Source organism: Macaca thibetana, chromosome 7 (assembly GCF_024542745.1).
Source record: "Macaca thibetana thibetana isolate TM-01 chromosome 7, ASM2454274v1, whole genome shotgun sequence".
Taxonomy (NCBI): Eukaryota; Metazoa; Chordata; class Mammalia; order Primates; family Cercopithecidae; genus Macaca; species Macaca thibetana.
The window spans coordinates 90,780,663-90,802,348 of NC_065584.1; the positions used below are offsets into that span (position 1 = coordinate 90,780,663).

The 21,686-nt window shown below is 38.0% G+C and overlaps 1 protein-coding gene across 10 annotated transcripts in view; it reads right to left on the reverse strand.

Annotated features, from left to right (window-relative positions):
* The window catches only part of MEF2A (myocyte enhancer factor 2A), a 160,761-nt gene that overhangs the window by 12,224 nt on the left and 126,851 nt on the right, over positions 1-21,686 (reverse strand). For 6 of the 10 annotated variants that reach the window (XM_050798586.1, XM_050798593.1, XM_050798588.1 and 3 more), the window contains one exon: positions 13,844-14,031. In XM_050798586.1, the coding sequence (XP_050654543.1) occupies positions 13,844-14,031 (188 nt within the window). Of the gene's footprint in view, positions 1-822; positions 847-13,843; positions 14,032-21,686 lie in introns of all 10 variants that reach the window. The other 4 variants (XM_050798583.1, XM_050798584.1, XM_050798592.1 and 1 more) reach the window with 1 other exon arrangement.

Consider the following 21,686-nt stretch of genomic DNA (forward strand, 5'->3'; position numbering starts at 1 on the left):
CAACGGATGCCTTCTCCCCCATGCTTTCATGCACTCTTAACCCCTGTCCATGCTAAAAACATTTCCAAGTTTTTATTCCCCTTAAAGTCTTTTAATTAGCAGCTGACTTTGAGATTATATGATGACTCCTGTGAGGTTTTGGTTTTAGTACCTAAAGAAGAAATAGATAAACTGCAAGTTGCTTTTAGTCAAGTTTATTTTCTAGAGGAAAAGCCAACAGAAAACGTTTGTTTTGGAAAAAGAGCAATAATTGCTTTTAAGAACAGAGTGTCTTCTGATAGAAAAGTAAATATATATACATTGAATTACAGACATTCCTTTTAGTAAACAGGGAACCCCCTTGTGGTTCAGGCTGTATCATGCAGGATGAAATAATTCCAACTCTGAAAAAGGTGACCTCACCAAAAATGATGTAATCTTTTTGAAAGAGAAACAACACAACATCGTGTGTTACAATCTGAGGAACTTCAAGGGTGAAGTCATTTTCTAAAAATATTTCAATAATTTGGAGAGCTATATAAGGTATTCTGTATCTTTCCTTAAAAAAAAAAAATTTAACAAGTATCCTATGCTCATGGACAGCTACTGTTTTTAAAGGCTCTATTCCAATGTTCCCTCCAACAAATAAAATGGGTCAACACATACAATTATAAATAGAAAAACTAGAGTCTGTAGTACCAGTAGATTGCTTTACTCAAAGTGTTTGAATAGTGTTTAAAAAAATTGTGTAACAAAGGGAACATTGGTTAGATAAGAACATGTAAGGTAATTAGTACTTTCTACATCTTTTTCACCTTCCTTCAAGCAGAAACCCACACTCACCAACTCCAATTCCTCTTCCTCCGACTGTACTCAGCACATAAGAGGGATAAGAGAGTTACTAAGACTGTTGGTACTCACAAACAAAATATTTCTTTAGAAAAACATATTTGGACACTAGCAGCTGTCAAACTCTAAAGAGACGATTATATACACAACAGATAGAAATATAAATTACTTGTTGCTATACTTGTTGATTTTTCAAAAGACTAGAAAAATTCCTTTAAATTCTCTAGGGCCAGTATTCAGACACCCTCCTCCCCCAACTTGGTCTGCTCTCATGCTGGCCTCTCGTATACACAGTTATGCTACTGCAACAGTATTTAAAAGGGGTTTCTCATCATGGTATCAATCTGTATTCGGAAATTTGAGAATACTAACTCTGTACCTGTAACTCGGTATCTTAATCATCCTACTATTACCCCACCTGGTGATACATGTTCATTTATCTCCTACTAAATTCTGCTTCTTGGCAGGCAGAAACTGCTGTATGTTTTATTTCCCACAGGAGCTAGCACAGTGTTATAAAACAACAGGAACACAAACATTTGTTAATAAATGCAAGAGTTTAAAATACCAGTTTTAGATATGCTTATCATTTGAACATATATTTTCATGTGAATAAAATAACTTCAATGGAGAAAAACCACGTATTTGAAGAAAATGAGACTGGAGGAGAAATAAATTCATTAAGTCATGTAAAGAAAAGAAATGAGGCCGGGCACGGCGGCTCACGAGGTCAGGAGTTCAAGAACAGCCTGGCCAAGATGGTGAAACCCCGTCTCTACTAAAACTATAAAAATTAGCAGGGTGTGGTGGCAGGTGCCTCTAATCCCAGCTACTCGGGAGACTGAGGCAGGAGAACTGCTTGAACCTGGGCAGCAGGGGTTACAGTGAGCTGAGATTGCGCCACTGCACTCCAGCCTGGATGACAGAGGGAGACTCTGTCTAAAAAAAAAAAGAAATGAAACATTTTTGCTCCTTTGCTTCATAATATTTAGAAAATATTAATATACTAGAAACAGTCTAATCAGCTTTCTCTTATTTTACTTGAATAAGTTAAACTTCTCTGTCAATCTGTGAAAAGTGTCGCTGTAAGTGCCACTGATACACAAAGCCCTAATCTGGAAGGAGGTTTCTCTGTAAATGGTGTAAAGTAGGTGGGACCGATTACTTACTCTGAAAAACAATCACTTGATCTACAACTGCTATCTCCAATGTGGGCAAGATGCTATTCAACTGTCCTGTTACAGATATCTTTACATATCTCCAAACACAAGGTACACATAAAAATATTACACTGTCAAACATTATAGCTGTGTATGTGTAAAACATATGGTTTTCACTTTAATGTACAGGAATAAGTGTGTAAATAGTTCATATGACACATTTTGAGTTTTCCACAGAGACGCTTCATGCTTAACAACCAGACATAACTTTCTTAAGCAATTGCTAAATGCTTAAATGTAGTTTGTCTTTAAATTGGCAGTTTACTAACAATTCTTATAAACATTTCTGTGCCTTACATGACATTTGCATAGTTTATTTCTGAAAGACAGTAGCAAGTATTGCATATCCAGTATCTGAAAGGTAAGCTACATAACTATCCTAAATGCCATTTTTTTTCTTGGCTCCCTTTTGGGGTATATTTCTTTGTTATGTACGTATATATGGATTTTAAACTTTTTATTCTGAAATAATTTTAGACAGCATTTGCAAAGAGAGCTCCCTCACATCTCACTCAGCTTCCTGCAATGTTAACATCACAAGGAAATACAATGCAGTTGTCAAAACTAATAAAACCAATATAGCACCAATTAAAGCTTTGGACTTTACTTGGATTTCGCCAGTCTTTCAACTGATGTCCTTTTTCCTGACCCAGGATCAGATCCTGGATCCCACAAGCCTTTAGTCCTCACGTCTCCTTAGTCTCCTCTGCTCTGTGACAGTTCCTTAGTCTTTCCTTTTCATGACCTTGACACTGTTTTTTGAAAGAGTGCTGATCAGGTATCTTATAGAATGTCTCTCAATTTGGGTCTGATTTTCATTCATAATCAGATAGAAGGTCATGGATTTTTGCAAGAATACCACAGAGAGACACGGCCTTCTTAGCATGTCATGTTGGAAGGCACATGTTGTCTTTATGTCCCATTACTGGTGATGTTAACCTTGATCCTCTGGTTAAGGCAGTGTTTTCCAGGATTCTCTTATTTCTAATTCTCTAATTTTTCCCTTTGTAAGAAACAAATATTTGGGAAGAGACATTTTGAGACTAAGCAAATACGGTTTTTTACTTAAACTTTTTGCCCACTTATGTTAGCATTATCCACTGACTTTGCCTGCAATAATTACCATTGTACTGTGGTGTTCTAATGGTGATTTACTATCTCTCATTCTTTCTACATTAATTAATTAGAGTTATGTTCTAAGAAAGAGTTGTCCCTTTCTCCTTATTTATTCAATCATTTATTTAAATCAGTAATGGACTCAATGTTTTTTATTCCCTGGGCTATAATCCAATACTATTGTTATTTATTTTGTTACTCAAATTGTTCTAGTTTTGGTATTGGAAACTCTTTCGAAAGGCCAGCTCCTGTGACTTTTGATAAGCACTTTCTTAACCTCTGACAACTCTGGCTCATCCCGATTCCCTGCCCCAATCTACAACAAACCATTTTTTCCAAGCAGCCCTGCGCCCTTATATTAGAAAATGGTGTTCAGAAACTAAAATCTGAGCACCGGATAGTTGAGTTACTGTGTGCTACTGCCTCACAGACCTCTCAGCCAACAGAGCCAGGAAATATATAATGTATACTAATTCATATGTACACACAACTGTATCTTTGTGTGTGCATGACAGGGTCTCGCTATGTCACCCAGGCTGGAGTGCAGTGGTACAATCACAGGCCACTGCAGCCTCGACTTCCTGTGCTCAAGTGATCCTCTCACCCCAGCCTCTCAAGTAGCTGGGACTATAGGTGCATGCTACCACACCCAACTAATTTTTGTATTTTTAGTAGAGATGGGGTTTCGCCATGTTGGCCAGGCTGGTCTCAAACTCCTGAGCTCAACATCTGCCTGCCTCAGCCTCCTGAAGTACTGGGATTACAGGCATGAGCCACTGTGCCCAGCCAGACACATACATATTTCTGTATCCATCTACCTGTATGTGTATACACACATATATATGTCTGTATATATATACACATATATATGTAATATATATACACATATATCTATGTGTATGTATGTACATATATATACTCTTACTAAATCCTTCAACTATAACCCTGAAACATAGGCTCATTCTAGACCCCCACCCCTACACCCCCTTGGTTATCTGCAACTTTCTCCTCCAACCATGAGAAACCTGGCTCCCTTTATCTACAATGTCCATTTGTTTGTTTATATTTAGTTATATGTTTATATGTTCAACCCTTTGTGTATGTGAGGGATGAATTTACCATCTAGAGTACAGTAATTTGCTAGAATTTTGTTGGTCTCTAACCTTACAGTATCCAGTCAAAACAGTTTCCAAATTTACTCAGACTGGGTTCTTTCTTCCTCAGCCCTTCGATATCATGTTACTCATCTGTAATAAAGTTATATTCATGTGTGACAATATGCATTCCATCTTGGGCTCTCCCGGAATCTTTACTAAATTGCATTTAGTAAAAATCACTCTTTGTATGTACAATTTTATGAGTTTCAATAAATGCAGACCCATGCATCTAACAAAACAGCATCACACAGATTAGTTCCATCACCTCAAAAATTCCCTCATACTAACCCTTTATAGTCAACTCCTCTCTCCACTCCCAACCCATGGCAGCCAGGGAGTTTTGCATTTTCCGGAATGAAATATAGATGGAATCATACATGACTGTGGACTTTTAGATCTGGCTTCTTTTACTTAGCAAAATTCACTCAGGATTCATCTATATTGCTGTGTGAATAGTTTACTGCTGAGTAGCATTTCCTTATATGGGCATACAGTGTGCTTATCCATTCATCTGTTGAAGGACATCTAGGCTAGTTTCAGTGTTTTACAATTATGAAAGATATAGGTTTCTGTGTAAGTACAGTTTTCAATTCATGTGCATAAATACTCTAGGAGTGGCATTACCAGATTGTACAGCAAGTGTTTGTTTATTTATGTTTTTATTTATAAGACAGGGTCTTGCTGTGTTGTCCAGGCTGGTCTTAAACTCCTGGGCTCAAGCAATCTTCCTGCCTTGGCCTCCCAAAGTGCAGGGATTATAGGCATGAGCCACCCTGCCTGGCCAGCAAGTATATATTTAGATTCATAAGAAGCTGACCAACTCTTCAAAGTGGCTGTACCACTTTGCATTCCAAACATATAGAGAGATTTTTTGCTTTGCATCCTCACCAGCACTTCTAGTTTTTGAGTTTTCTTTTTTTTTTTTTTGAGGCAGAGTTTCGCTCTTATTGCCCAGGCTGGAGTACAATGGTACAATCTTGGCTCACCACAACCTCTGCCTCCTGGGTTCAAGTGATTCTTCTGCCTCAGCCTCCCAAGTAGCTGGGATTATAGGCATGCACCGCCACACCTGGCTAATTTTTTTTTAAGTAGAGATGGGGTTTCTCCATGTTGGTCAGGCTGGTCTCAAACTCCCAACCTCAGGTGATCTGCCCACCTTGGCCTCCCAAAGTGCTGGGATTACAGGCGTGAGCCACTGTGCCCAGCCATCGGTTCTTCTTAAATTTTAGCCATTCTACTAGCTGTGTAGTTGTATCTCATTAGGTTTTAATTTTCAATTCCGTAGGGCCTGATAATATTAAGCATATTTTCAAACGCTTATTTGCCATCCATGTATCTTCTTTTTGAAGTATCTGTTCAGATCTTGTGCCTTTTGCCTTTTTAAAAATATGTTTTCTTACTGTTGGGTTTTAAGAATGCTTACAATATTCTGGATACATTAAAGATACAAACTCTTTAATGGACATGTGACTTGCAATTACTCTCTTCTAATCTGTAGGTCATCCTATATTCTCCAGACAGTACCTTTCACAGAGCAAAACTTAAGGTTAACCTCCAAAACTTAAGATAACCTCCAATACATCAGTTTTTTCTTTATGGATCCTGCTTCTGGTGTTGGATTTTCTCCTCTAAATTTCAGTTTCCTGTTTTAAATTTGGGTCTATAATCCAATTTTAGTTAATTTTTTAATAAAGTCTGAGTTATTATCAAGTGGGTTGTTTTTGTGTATGGATGTAGAATTGTTTCAACACCATTAGTTGTAACTACCATCCTTTCTCTGTTGAACTGCCTTACTAACTTTGCCAAAAACCCAGCTGAATATACATGCATAGGTCTATATTTTCTGAGCTGTTTTGTCCAGTGATCTATGTGCCCATCCTTTTGCCAATATCACACTTTCTGGATTACTATAGCTTTATAGTAGGTCTTGAAACCAGGTAGTAGTAGTTTTTTTAAATTTTGTTCCTTCTTAAAATCTTTCTAGCTATTGTACTCCTTTGTCTTTACCTATATATTTTAGAATTGGCTTGTTCGTATCTACAAAAAAAGCTTGCCAGGATTCTGAAATTGTGTTTAATCTACAGATCAATCTGGGAAGAAATGACATCTTGACAATACTGAGTCTTGAAATCCATTAACATGATGTATCTATCTACTCATCTAGGTCCTCTTTTATTTTTTTCATCAGTGTTTTGCAGTTTTCAACATACAGACTGTGTAGATATTTTGTCACAATTGTACCTAGATGTTTCTTTTCTTTCCTTTAGTTAGGGTTTTTTTGTTTAGTTTGTTTTTTCAATTTCAAATTCCAATTGTTCACTGCTGGCATATAATCGATTTTTATATACTAACTTTGTACCCTGAGACCTTGCTAAACTCACGGATTGGTCCGAGGATTTTTGTAATTTCTTTATATTTTTCTACATTAAAGAATGTATCTTCTGTGAATAGAGAAAGTTTAATTTCTCTCTTCCCGATATATATATGCATTTTATTCATTAATTTTTGCCTAACTGTACTGGCTAGGACTTTTACTACCATGGTAAATATGACTGGTGAGAAAAAAAATATCATTACCTAGCTCCAAACACTAGCAGACTCAGTGCTTTCCCCTTATAAAGTATTTTAGCTGGATATTTTTTGTAGATGCTCTTTATTAATTTCCCTTCTATTACTAGCTCAGTGAGATTCTTTTTGTTTAATCATGAATAGATGTTGAATTGTTAACATCGTGATTATACTAATGAATTTTCAAATGTAGACTCAGCCTTGCATTCCTGGGATAAAACCAACTTGGTCTTGATATAATATCCTTTTTATTTATTGCTCAATTTACTTTTTACTGTTTTGTGTCTAGAGTTCATGAGGAATATGGATTTGTAGATTTTTTTTTCTTGTGTTGCCTTATTTTGGTTTTGCACTGGGGTAATGCTGACCTAAAAAAAATAAGTTGGAAAGTGTTCTCTCCTAATTTTTTCTGAAAGAGACTGTATAGAATTGGTATCACTTCTTTTGTAAATGTTTGGCAGAATTTGCCAGTTAAATCATATGGGTCTGGAGTTTTCTTTTGTGAAAGGTTTTTAAACTAGGAATTCTGTTTTTAAAATAGTTACTATTCAAGTTAACTATTTCTTCTTCAATGAGTTTAGTAGTTCCTTGGTAGTTTGTATCTTTCCCAGAACTTGCCCATTTCATCTAAGCTATTAAATCTATTAGAACAGAGACGCTTACAGTATTCTTTCAGTGTCTTTTGGGTAATGTATCTGTTCATATTCTTGATACTGATAACCTACCTGGGTCTTCTCTTTTCCATTGGTCAGCTTGGATAGAGGTTTATCAATTCTATTACCTCTTTTTTTTTAAAACAAAGTTTTTGGTTTGCTTTTGTTTTCCTGTTTTAAATTCATTAATTGCTGCTCTTTTTCCTTTCTTCTGCTTGATTTGGGTTAAGTTTGCTCTTCTTTTTTGTTTCTTAAAGTAAAAGCTTAGATTACTGATTTGGGATCCCTCTTTTCAAATATAGGCATTTGTTGCTATAAATCTCCCCTCATCACTACTCTAGTTGGGCCTCAAAATTTTGATGCTGTATTTTCATTTTCATTCAGCTATACGTATTTTTAAATTTCCTTTGAGATTTCTTCTCTGGTCCTTGGGTTAAAGTATATTGTTTAATGTCTAAATATATGGCCATTTTCCTACTTTCTGTTATTGACTTCTAGTTTGATTTCCTTTTGGCCAGAGAATATAACATGTATGATTTCAATTCACTGAAACTTGCCAGTTTGTTCCCTGGCATAGGATATAGTCTATCTTGGTGAATGTTCCATGTGCTCTTGTGAAAAATGTGTGTTCTGCTGTTGTTGACTGACATGTTCTATAAATGTCTCTTAGGTCATGTTGGTCAAGTGTTGCTCAGATCATCTAGACCCTTACTGATTTTTCTGCCTACTTGTTCTATCAGTTACTGAGAGGGATGTTGAAATCCCCAACTACAATTGTGGATTTTTCTACTCACCTTTTAGTTCTATCAGTCTTCACTTTATGTATTTTGAAGGTTGTTGTTAGGTGCATAAACATTAAAGACAGTTATTTCTTGGAAAGTGGACTAGGTCACATCCCTCTTTATTGCTGATAGTTTTCCTTGTTGTGAAGCCTACATTGTCTGAAATTAATAGGTCTGCTTTACCTTTCGTTTTGGTGTTTGCAACAGTAAATTTTCTCCCTTCTTTTACCTATGTCTTTATATTTAAAGTGGATTTCTTGTAGGCAGCAATTTTGTTTTTTTTTTCTTGAGACGGAGTTTCACTCTTATTGCTCAGGCTGGAGTGCAATGGCACAATCTTGGCTCACTGCAACCTCTGCCTCCGGGGTTCAAGAGATTCTCCTGCCTCAACCTCCCAAGTAGCTGGGATTACAGGCATGCACCACCATGCCCAGCTAATTTTGTATTTTTAGTAGAGACGGGGTTTCTCCATGTTGGTCAGGCTGGTCTCGAACTCCCAACCTCAGGTGATCTGCCTGCCTCAGCCTCCCAAAGTGCTGGGATTACAGGCATGAGTCACCACAGAACTTTTTAAGAAAAAAAAAAAAACAAAAAAAACACAAATCTGATGATCTTTTAACTGATGTGTTCTCATCACATTCAATGTGATTATTTATATGACTGAATTAAAAGCTACCTTTATGTTGCTTTTTGTTTGTCTTCTTTTCGTCCATTTCTTGGGCTACTTAGTAGAGCATTTTTTATATTTCTATTTTATCTCTTCTATTGACTTATTTAAAGTCAATAGAATGACTTCTTTTAAATTTTCTTCTGTATCTGCACTAGGGTTTACAATATATATCTTTAATCACCTTGAGTTCTTCTTCAAATAATATTTATATCATGTAGAGTCAATTCCTCCCTCCCATCTTTTATTGTCATATATTTTATTTTGACATGTGCTACAGAAACAAAATACACTGTTACTATTTTTGCCTTATATAGTCAGATACCTTTTGGAGCAATTAAAAAGAGGGAAAGCACTTGGATCGTGGTTTCTTTTATACTCCATAAAAATAAATTAATGTTCCTTGGAGAAATGCCTGATTCTAGGACTGGTGCAGAAAACACACAAGATCAGCCTAGAACATATTATAGTGCCAGAAAATAAAAAAGCACCCATTTCCCCTAAAAAATAAAAAAATAAATAAATAAAAACCCACAAAAATAAGGATATATTAAAGGGACACAGGAATCAAGCAGACAGCCCTCAAAAGCTGAAACTAGAACAAAGCAACAGAAAAACGTGGTACTGCATTATAAACCAAAGTATTAAAATAAATGCCCACGAGTCCATATTGATAGAAATAAATGGTTGAATAAATGAGAGAGAAGAGATACATCTCCTGTGCAGAAGAATTCCAAATAACTTATGTAGATATCCTTCTCTTAAGAAAACTCCCCACTCCTTAAAAGTGTGGGCTGAACATGGTAATTTCCTACCCAAAGGCTATAGTATGAAAAGCAGAAGAGTAACTTTACAGAAAAGAAACCTGTTAAACACCTGTTAAACATCAGCCAAGTGACCAAATTAACATCAGCAATAGTTATGACGATACAGGCTGGTCATCCCAAATCTGAAAATCTGAAATCTGAAATGCTCCAAGATCCAAAACCTGTTGAGCACCAACGTGTACTCATTGGATCATTTTGGATTTCAGATTTTTGGATTTGGGATGCTCTACTTATTAGTATAAGGGAAATATTCCAAAACCTGAAAAAATCTGAAATCTGGAATACTTCTGGTCCTGAGTATTTCAGATAAGGGATAATAAATGTAGTAGGCACTCTTGATATGATGTGACGAAAATGGCGAATTAAGACGAAAATCTTAATTCTATGGCCTACCTCCCTCAAACCAACAACCACAGGCTAAGCATGAGAAAAACATCAGACAAATCTTAACTAAGAGACATTCTATAAAAATACCTGACTAGTACTCCTCAAAACTGTCAAGGTCATTAAAGCAAGGAAAGTCTTAGAAACTCTCACAGTCAAGAGGAGGCTAAAGAGACATGATTGCTAAATGTAATGTGGTATCCTGGATTGGATCCTAGAATAGAAAAAGACACAAGGTTAAAAATAAATAAATCTGAATAAAGTGCGAATTTCAGTTAATAACAACATATCAGTACTGGTTCAATAGTGGTGACAAATATACCATACTAATGTTAATGACAGAAAAAAACTATGTGTGGGGTATATGAAAACTTTCTGTACTATCTTTGCAATCTTTCTATAAATCTAGAATTGTTCTAAAAATAAAACGTTTATAAAATGTAGGGAAAACCAGATTTTATTTGTCTTCATTTATTGCATTTCCACTGTTCAGGTCTTTGTGTAGACTCAAGTTTTTGCTGGGATCAGAGTCCTTTAACATTTTTTGTAGAGCAGGTCTGCTGGCAATAAATTCCCCCGACTTTTGTTTGAGGAAATCGTCATTTCTCAAAGATATTTTTGGTGAGTAGAGAATTTTGGGGTGAGAGGAATTTTTTAAAAATTTCAGCACGTTAAATGTTACTCCCCTTTTCTTGCTTGCATAGTTTAGTTTGTGAAGAAAAAAGTACGGTACTAATCCTTGTTTTTCTGTATACAATATATCTCTTCTCTAAGATTATTCTCTTGATCTTTTGCTTTTAGCAGTCTGAGAGTGAGAGTGTGTGTGCGTATGCGTGTGTGTGTGTGTTGGCAGTCGTATTTATCCTGCTTGGTACTGGTTATTTTTTAAAATATTACTCCTAATCTGTTCTCTCTTGTCTTTTTGGAAGTCCAATTATAAATATGTTATGCCATTTGATAATGGCGCATAGCTCTTGGATACTTCATTCTGTTTTTTGTCTTGTTTTCACTCTTCTCTTTGTATTTCAGCATGGGTAATTCCTACTAATAGACCTACAGGTTTTTCCCTCCTGTTAAGCTATTAGTGCAAGACTCGAGTTAATTTCATTAGAAGCTGGGCCAGGTTTGAGCCTTACTGTTGCTCTGGTTACCATCAGGGCACCTACCACAAGCTTCATATCCCTCTGGGGGTGGGGATCTATCTGCATGCCAGATTTTCCCCTAGTGACTGCTCCACTCTCAGCTTTAAGTCATCCCCTCTCTTGTTGTGCCTCAGGCTGTGGCCTTCTCAGTCATCCTGCCACTCTCCTGGCGTTGCTCCATACCGAGCATGTCTTCCTGTTCCTTCACCACTGGCTGAAGATATTTTGCCTTTTCCATTAAACAGGATTTCAACAGTGCCCTAAGAGTGATAATGTTTGTTGTTCGTCGTCTTAGAGATTAAAGCTTTTGTTCCATATTAGAGAAAGAAGACAAAAAGATCCAGGCAAAACTTTTTGCCCCTAGTGTAGAGCTACTCTTCCCCTCTCCCAGTTGTGTACCACAGCAAGACCTTTGCAGGAGCTTCTGAGCACCCCACGGGATTCATGGAGAAAAAAGTCTACAAGAGAACACAGACTCACCCTGTTTTATACTGCGGCCCCCAGGAGTTTCACACAGTTCTGTCAGTGTACACCTGGTCTCCAGCAATTCACCAATCACCCTAGCTTAACTCTTACTATCTGTGTCTTGCCTAATGCTCAAATGTCATCTCTCCTCACAGTATCTTTGACTCTGGAGCATCTGGGCCAGTTGGTTGCCCTGAAATCTCAGCACTATAATGAGTTCAAGGAAAACTATGAACTTTCTGTATATCCAAGTTTTTTTAATTGTAAGGCTGGGAGTGACTGTTTCCAGACTTCTGTATCACCAAATAAAAAAGTACTTGTTTTTTGACCTGGACTATAAGACTTAAAGAGATTTGGTCCTGGCTCTATTTTGAACTATCTTGGACAAGTAATAACCTTTAACTCAGTTTCCTAATCTCTACCTTGCAATGATCACAAGCTAACTGAGAATTAAATGAGACAGTATACACATGAAGGTGTTTTAGAATCTATAAAGCATTATACCAATGTGGAATTATTATCTAAGCCTGATAGCATCACTTTCACTTAGCAAAAACTCTAATGGTGAGTTTAGCAACTGCTCAGTAGAGAGAACACCTGGCATATCATTTAGTATGCTAGCAGTCAAACAGTTACTAAACTAAGAGATTTTAAAACTTGATTATACATTCCAGTTTTTTTTCTACAAGAGGCTAAGGGGGATAAATATATTGTCCTGTTCTTCATAAACAGACTTAAGACTCAAAAACAAATGAGACCAGAACCCTAAAGCCGTCATCAAGGAGTGGAATAGAGGCTACCTGCATTCTTTATACAGTTAAATAGAAAGGTTATTTGAGAAGGAATAAGCAAATAAAATTAATTGGAGAATAACTCACTCAAGTTTGTGTGCATTCTTCCCTATCCTACAATAGTTCTGTGGTATGCAGAATTTTTTTTTTTTTTTGAAACAGTGTCTTGCTCTGTCACCCAGGCTGGAGTGCAGTGGTATGATCTCGGCTTACTGCAATCTCCACCTCCTGGGTTCAAGTGATTCTCCTACCTCAGCCTCCTGAGTAGCTGGGATTACAGGCACACACCACCACACCCAGCTAATTTTTGTATTTTTAGTAGAGATGGGGTTTCACAATGTTGCCTAGGCTGGTCTTGAACTCCTGACCTCAGGTGATCTGCCCACCCTGGCATCCCAAAGTGCTGGGATTACAGATGTAAGCCACTGTACCCTGCCTGGTATGCAGAATTTTCTAACTAATAGTTTAGTGCTTCTCTCACAGAAAAGCATGTTTAATTGATTAATGAAAGTATACAAAGTACAGCGAATAAATAACTCATGTTTAATATTTCTAGCCTGGTAAAATTAAAATTAAACATAATAATCTCTAAAAGTGTTACATATTAATGGGGTACATGTGAATATTTGTTACATTCATAGAATGTGTAATGATCAAAGTCAGGGTATTTGGGGTATCTATTACCTTGAATATTTATACTTTCTATTTGTTGGGAACATTTCAAGTCCTCTCTTCTAGCTACTCAGAAATATACTCCATCTGCAATGTTGCTAACTATAGTCACTCTTCTCTCCTATCAAATACAGGGGTATATTTGTTGTATCTAAGTGTATGTTTTTACCCACGAATCAACCTCTCTTCATCCCATCTCCCACCCACACACCCTTCCCAGCCTCTGCTATCATTCTATTTTCTGTCTCTACAAGATCAATTTTGTTAGGTCTCACTCACATATGAGTGAGATCATGCAGTATCTATCTTTCTGTGCCTGGCTTATTTCACTTAATAACCTCCAGTTCCAACCATGTTCATATTTAGCTTTAATTTTAAATAACCGTTAAGCAAATTTCCATAATCTGATTTTTGTGTATTTGAAATAGACTTGTCTCTTCAAATACTAATTTCGAATGGAAATATTTGTTAGGAATAGGTGTAGATTCTATGGTGGCACAGAAAATTCCAAAGGAAGCTACATATAAAATACATGTTTTAAAGAATGAAGTTGAAGAAAGGTTCAACTTACTAGTGGAGGCATCATGCCCTTGCTTGAAGGGGGGATGACAACTCGAAGATCTGGTTTTCTACTGTTCATTCCAAGATTACCACCACCTGGTGGAGGGGGAGACTTCGTAGGCATGACTTTGCCTAAACTATTTGCACCAGTAGTTCCAATCAAATTTGGAGAAGCTCTTGAGTTTACAAATCCATTCCCTGGGGGAAAAATATCATTCAATTATGTGAGAAGAGTTATTAAAACACTTTGGCACAAACAAAGTTTTCCCCAGTCTGAGTTGCAAATAAATTTTATAACAAAACTCACTACACGTTTGAGTATCCCTTATCCGAAATGCTTCGGACCAGAAGTGTTTCTGATTTTGGAATACTTGTATAACATACTTAAGGGCTGAGCATCCCTAAACCTGAAAATCCAAAATCCTCCAATTAACACTTCTTCTGAGAATCACATCAGTGCTCAAAGTGTTTCAGATTTTAGAGCAGTTTGTATTGGGATACTCAACCTGTGGTAACTAATGAAGTATCTTTGGATATTTTAAAAATAAGCAGAGGAAGACAAGCAAAGTCTGAAATACATATAAAGCTTAAGACTAACGACACTTGTACAGCATTACTGCTTGGATTTGCTAAGAGAGATTTAAAACACAACACATTTCTGGCCGGGTGCAGTGGCTCACACCTGTAATCCCAGCACTTCGGGATGCTGAGGAGGGCGAATCACTTGAGGTCAGGTGTTTGAGACCAGCTTGGCCAACACGTTGAACCTCTGTCTCTATTAATAATACAAAAATTAGCCGGGCATGGTGGCGCACGCCTGTGATCCCAGCTACTTGGGAGGCTGAGGCAGGAGAATTGCTTGAAGCCGGGAGACAGAGGTTGCAGTGAGCTGAGATCATGCCCCTGCACTAGAGCCTGGGTGACAGTGTGAAACTGTATTTCAAAGAAACAAAAGATCACATTTCTAACAGGGCATCTCATTTAGTCTCATTTTAGGGACTAAAATAATGGAGGTATTATAGAAAATGTCTGAGAACAGCCTATTCAATCACTCTTGTGAGAGCAAAGGCACTGCTACTACTAAGTTCTGAGTAGTGAACTAGGTATCAGAGTAACTTCTTAACTGTAGCTTATTCAGCACTCATTTCTAATGCCTCATTTTCACCAAGTACTTCTTCCTTATGGCTCTACTTCACTGGTTCTGTTTTTTCAGCTTCATTGAGGTCCTTATTAAATATTTCTGATTTATCTCACGTTAATCATCTTATTCCTATTTTTAAACTTTCCCTGACAGAACCTTCCATCTCTCTTAGATGAAATGAGGAAACAGGCATATTGTGATATATGTTCTATGTATATAATACTTTTGGGAACCAGTTGAGATATAAATAAATATGAAACCATCCTGTTTTCATGAATACTGTAGTCAGTCATTCTACTTCTTCCCATGTGTAGCAACCACGTGGACTGGGTGGGGCTGACTCTCTGCAACCCTCTCTCCAACCCCCAGATGAACTTAGTGACAGGCATTTGACTCAGGTCATTCTCCTTCACCACAGTGACTGGATGTGGTAATGACCAATCAGAACCCGGGTAAAACAATTGTTCCATGATTGTCAGGGAGGCTCCCACATTCCCCAAACTGTGCCTGAGAAAGCATTTTATTCTTTTTTTTTTTTTTTTTTTTGAGACAGAGTCTTGCTCTGTCATCCAGGCTGGAGTGCAGTGGAGCAATCTCTGCTCACTACAAGCTCCGCATCCCCGGTTCACACCATTCTCCTGCCTCAGCCTCCTGAGTAGCTGCGACTACAGGCGCCCACCACCATGCCAGGCTAATGTTTTGTATTTTTAGCAAAGACAGGGTTTCACCACGTTAGCCAGGATGGTCTCGATCTCCTAACCTCATGATCTGCCCACCTCGGCCTCCCAAAGTGCTGGGATTACAGGCGTGAGCCAATGCATCTGGCCAGCATCTTATTCTTAAGTCATTTTGGGACTCAGAAGAAAGCCGGAATGAGGAAAAAGCTGATACAAAAAGAACAGCAAACAAATGATGTAAAAGCCCTGATTAAACCGTGCTTGTAGTCTGTACCACTTCTGGATCTTTCAGTTACATGTAAGTTAACACATCCCCTATACAATTTAAGCCTGAGGTAGTTTTCTGTTAGTTGCAACTGATAGTATCCTAATAGAAATAGCTACTATTCACCAGTTTGCAGTCCAACAGCAGAGATAATGACACAAATAAAAAGTAGATAAGTAACCACTGTACAGAAACATATAATGTGAATTTATAAAACAGAGACTACAGTGTGGTATTTCAATTTCAAAGTAAATCACAAATAAAGCAGGGAAGAATAAAAGAGTAAGTGTTTATTACGAAGCTGGCAAAGAACAAAATATTCAGAATAGTGAGCCAGAGGTTCCTGATAAGCCAAACAGGCCTCTTATGTTCTCTGGGTAGGACTCAGCATTCACATGTCCTTAAGACTAGCAACCTTCTAAAATCAGGAAACATAGAAGTACCTTTACTATCTGGAAATTAAAAAAATTCAAACATCTATTATGTATACAGTACTGTGCCCCTAGGAGGGTATATGTAGAGAAGCCATAAAAAGCCTATACAGGTCTTCAAGGAGCTTTTCATCTAGTTAGCAAGAATAGGCATATCACATAGGCATGAATTATACTTACAATATGGGCAAACTAGAGGTAACCACACAAAATTTACAATGAGATAGAAAGCACTGATCAACTGATCACAAATATATCAGCTTAATTAGGAAAGCCTTTGTGGGATTAACTACTGAGCAATCTGAAATGACAGAAGAAGAAAAGAGAAGGCAGGCATTATGGATAAATGTGAGAAAAATATGTTAAAGCACGAATGAACAAGGTGTGAGTGAGGAATGGCAGAGCAGATAAGCCTGGAGAATCCACAGCTTCAGGGACCATCAGAAGGAAAGGGTAGCTGTATTTGTTCTGCTCCTTTCATTCTAGTATAAAGAAAAAAAGAAAACTTCAGAATTCACGAAAAATAAGCAGACATTAGATGTTATAAATACACACATACCCACACACTCCTGTATTAATACACATGCAAGGACTAACAAAAACTGAGTGTCTGCTGTGTGCTTAACACTGGCCTAAAACTCGTCCTAATAATCTCATCCTGACAAGACTGCATTCTGAGAAATAAAATGGTTTGCCCCTGGGTCAGATGTGGTGGCTGATGCCTACAATCTCAGAACTTTGGGAGACTGAGGTGGGCAGATTGCTTGAGCCCAGTTCAAAACCAGCCTGGGCAACATGGTGAAACCCCATCTCTACCAAAAAAAAAAAAAAAAAGAAAAGAAAGAAAAATTAATAGGACATGGTGGTGTACACCTCTAGTCCCAGCTACTAAGGAGGCTGAGTCAGCCCAGGAGGCAGAGGTTGCAGTGAGCCAAGATCACACCACCACATTCCAGCCTGGGTGACAAAATTAACCTAATCAAATAAAGACAAATATAAAAAAAAATCAAAAAACAAAAATGAACAAAGCCTCCAAAAATTTGAGATTATGCTAAACAGCCAAACCTAAGAATAACCGGTGTTCTTGAGGAAGAAGAGAAATCTAAAAGTCTGGAAAACATATTTGAGAAAATAACTGAGGAAAACTTCCCTGGCCTCACTAGAGATCTAGAAATCTAAACACAAAAAGCTCAAAGACGACCTGGGAAATTCATAGCAAAAAGATCTTCACCCAGGCACACAGTAATCAGATTACCTCAAGTGAAGACAAAGGGAAGAATCTTAAGAGCTGAGAGGCAAAAGCATCAGGTAACCAACAAAGGAAAACTTATCAGATTAACAGCCGATTTCTCCTCAGAAACCCTACAAGCCAGAAGAGATTGGGTTCCTATCTTTAGCTTCCTCAAACAAAATAATTGCTGGCCATGAGTTTTGTATCCAGCAAAGTTAAGCTTCATAAATTAAGAAGAGATAAAGTCTTTTTCAGACAAACAAATGCTGAGAGAATTCACCACTACCAAGCCAGCACAACTAAGAAATGCTAAAAGGAGTTCTAAATCTTGAAACAAAACCTGAAAATACACCCTCCTTAAATCATAAATCTCACAGGGCCCATAAAACAAGAACACAATGAAAAAAAAAGTATTCAGGCAACAACTAACACAATGAATAAAATAGTACCTCACATCTCAATATTAACGTTGAATGTAAATGGCCTAAATGTTCCACTTAAAAGATACAGAATGGCGGAATGGTTAAAAATACACCAACCAAGTATCTGCTGTCTTCAAGACACTTACCCAACACATAAAGACTCACATAAAGTAAAGGGGTGGAAAAAGATACTAGAAAATCTAGAGGAGGTGGATACATTCCTGGAAATACATAACCTGCCTAGGTTAAATCAAGAAGAAATAAAACTCTGCATGGAACAATACAAGTAGCGAGACTGAAACAACAATTTTAAAAACTGCCAACAACACCACCAAAAAGTCCAGGACCAGACGAATTCAGAGTTGAATTCTATCAGGCATTCAAAGAAGAACTGGTACCAATCTTATTAAACTATTCCAAAAGATAGAGAAAGAGAAAATCCTCCCTAAATCATTCTATGAAGCCAGTATCACCCTAATACCAAAACCAGGAAAGGATATAACAAAAGTAAACTACAGACCAATATCCCTGATGAGCACAGGTGCAGAAATCCTTAACAAAATAACAGCTGACCGAATCCAACAGCATATCAAAAAGATAATACATCATGATCAAGTGGGTTTCATAGTAGGGATGCAGGGGTGGTTTAACATACACAAGTCAGGCCGGGCGCGGTGGCTCAAGCCTGTAATCCCAGCACTTTGGGAGGCCGAGACGGGCGGATCACGAGGTCAGGAGATCGAGTCGAGACCATCCTGGCTAACACGGTGAAACCCCGTCTCTACTAAAATACAAAAAAAAAAAAATTAGCTGGGCGAGGTGGCGGGCGCCTGTACTCCCAGCTACTCGGGAGGCTGAGGCAGGAGAATGGCATGAACCCGGGGGGCGGGGCTTGCAGTGAGCTGAGATCCGGCCACTGCACTCCAGCCTGGGCGACAGAGCCAGACTCCGTCTCAAAAAAAAAAAAAAAAAAAAAAAAAAAAATACACAAGTCAATAAGCAAAACTGGCATAGAAGGGACATATCTCAAGGTAATAAAAGCCATCTATGGCATTTTTACTAGAGTCAGTAAAGTTCCAGGACACAAAATCAATGTACACAAATCAGCAGCACTGCTATACATCAACAATGACCAAGCTGAGAATCAAATCAAGAACTCAATCCCTTTGCAACAGGTGCAAAAAATTAACATATCTAACCAAGGAGGTGAAAAATTTCTACAAGGAAAACTACAAACCACTGCTGAAAGAAATCACAGATGACACAAATGGAAACACATCTCATGCTCATGGATGGGTAGAATCAATATTGTGAAAATGACCATAATGCCAAAAGCAATCTACAAATTTAAAGCAATTCCCATCAAAATACCACCATCATTCTTCACAGAACTAGGGGGAAAAAATCTTAAAATTCACATGGAACCAAAAAAGCCTGCATAGCCAAAGCAAGACTAAGCAAAAAAAACAAATCTGGAGGCACCATATTATTTCATTTCAAACTACACTACAAGGCTATAGTTACCAGAAAAGCATGGTACTGGTATAAACACAGGCACACAGACCAATGGAACAGAATAGAGAACCCAGAAACAAAGCCAAATACTTACAGCCAACTGATCTTCAACAAAGCAAACAAAAACATAAAGTGGGGAAGACACCCTATTCAACAAATGGTGCTGGCATAATAGGCAAGCCACATGTAGAAGAATCATCTCTCATCTTACACAAAAATCAATTCAAGATAAACCAAAGACTTAAATCTAAGACCTGAAACCATAAAAATTCTAGAACATTGGAAAAACTCTTCTAGACACTGGCTTAGACAAAGGGTTCATGATCAAGAACCCAAAAGCAAATATGATAGAGAAAAAATAAATAGATGGGACCTACTTAAACTAAAAAGCTTCTGCAAAGCAAAAGAAATAATCAGCAAACAGACAACCCAGAGAGTGGGAGAAAATCTTCACAAACTATGCATCTGACAAAGGACTAATATCCAGAATCTACAAGGAACTCAAATCAGCCATAAAAAAACAAATAATCCCATCATAAAGTGGGCACAGGCCATGAATAGACAATTCTCAAATGCAGGTATACAAATTGCCAAAAGACATGTGAAAAAATGCTCAGCATAATTATCAGTGAAATGCAAATCAAAACCACAATGAGATACTACCGTACTCCTGCAAGAATAGCCTATTTTAAAAATCAAAACATAATAGATGTTGGCATGGATATGATGAAAAGCAAACACTTATACACTGCTAGTGGGAATGTAAACTAGTATAACCACTAAAGAAAACAGTACAGAGATTCCTTAAAGAACTAAAAGTAGAACTATGGTTTGATTTAGCAATCTCACTACTGGGTCAGAAGAAAAGAAGTCATTATATGAAAAAGACACTGGTGCACACATGTTTATAGCAGCACATTTTGCAACTGTGAAAATATGGAATGAGCCTAAATGTCCATATGTGATATATATATATGTGTGTGTGTATATGTGTATATGTGTATATATACATACATATGTGTATACATATATGTATATATGTGTGTACATACATATATATATGTACACCATGGACTACTACTACTCAGCCATAAAAAGGAACAAAATAATGGCATTTGCAGCAACCTGGATGGAACGAGAGACCATTATTCTAAGAGAAGTAACTCAGGAATGTAAAATCAAGCATCACATGTTTTCACTTACAAGTGGAAGCTAAGCTATGAGGATGCAAAGGCATAAGAAAGATACAATGGACTTTGGGGACTCAAGGAGGAAGGCTGGGAGGGGGTGAGGCATAGAAGACTACACATTGGGTACAGTGTACACTGTTCTGGTGAACTCCAAAATCACTACTAAAGAACTTTTCCATGCAACAAAACACCACTTGTTCCTCGAAAACTATTGAAATAATAATTTTTTTTTTTTAATAAAAGACCCAGGCATGGTAGCTCACAGCTGTAATCCCAGCACTTTGGGAGGCCAAGGTGGGCGGATCACCTGAGGTCATGAGTTGGAGACCAGCCTGGCCAACATGGTAAAACCCCACTAAAAAAACATGCAAAATTAGAACAGTGGGGGCACGCCCAAGATGGCCGAATACGAACAGCTCCAGCCTCCAGCTCCCAGTGTGAGCGACACAGAAGACGGGTAATTTCTGCATTTTCAACTGAGGTACCAGGTTCATCTCACTGGGGCATGCTGGACAGTTGGTGCTGGTCCGCGGGTGCAGCCCGACCAGCGAGAGCTGAAGCAGGGCAAGGCATCACCTCACCTGGGAAGGGCAAGGGGGAAGGGAATTCCTTTTCTTAGCCAAAGGAAATTGAGACACACAACACCTGGAAAATCGGGTAACTCCCACCCTAATACTGCACTTTACCAAGGGTCTTAGCAAACGGCACACGAGGAGATTATATCCCACACCTGGTCGGGAAGGTCTCATGCCCACAGAGCCTCCCTCATTGCTAGCACAGCAGTCTGAGCTCTAACTGCAAGGCAGTAGCAAGGCTGGGGGAGGGGCGCCCGCCATTGCTGAGGCTTAAGTAGGTAAACAGAGCCGCCAGGAAGCTTGAACTGGGTGGAGCCCACCACAGCTCAAGGAGGCCGGCCTGCCTCTGCAGACTCCACCTCTGAGGACAGGGCATAGTTAAACAAAAAGCAGCAGAAACCTCGGC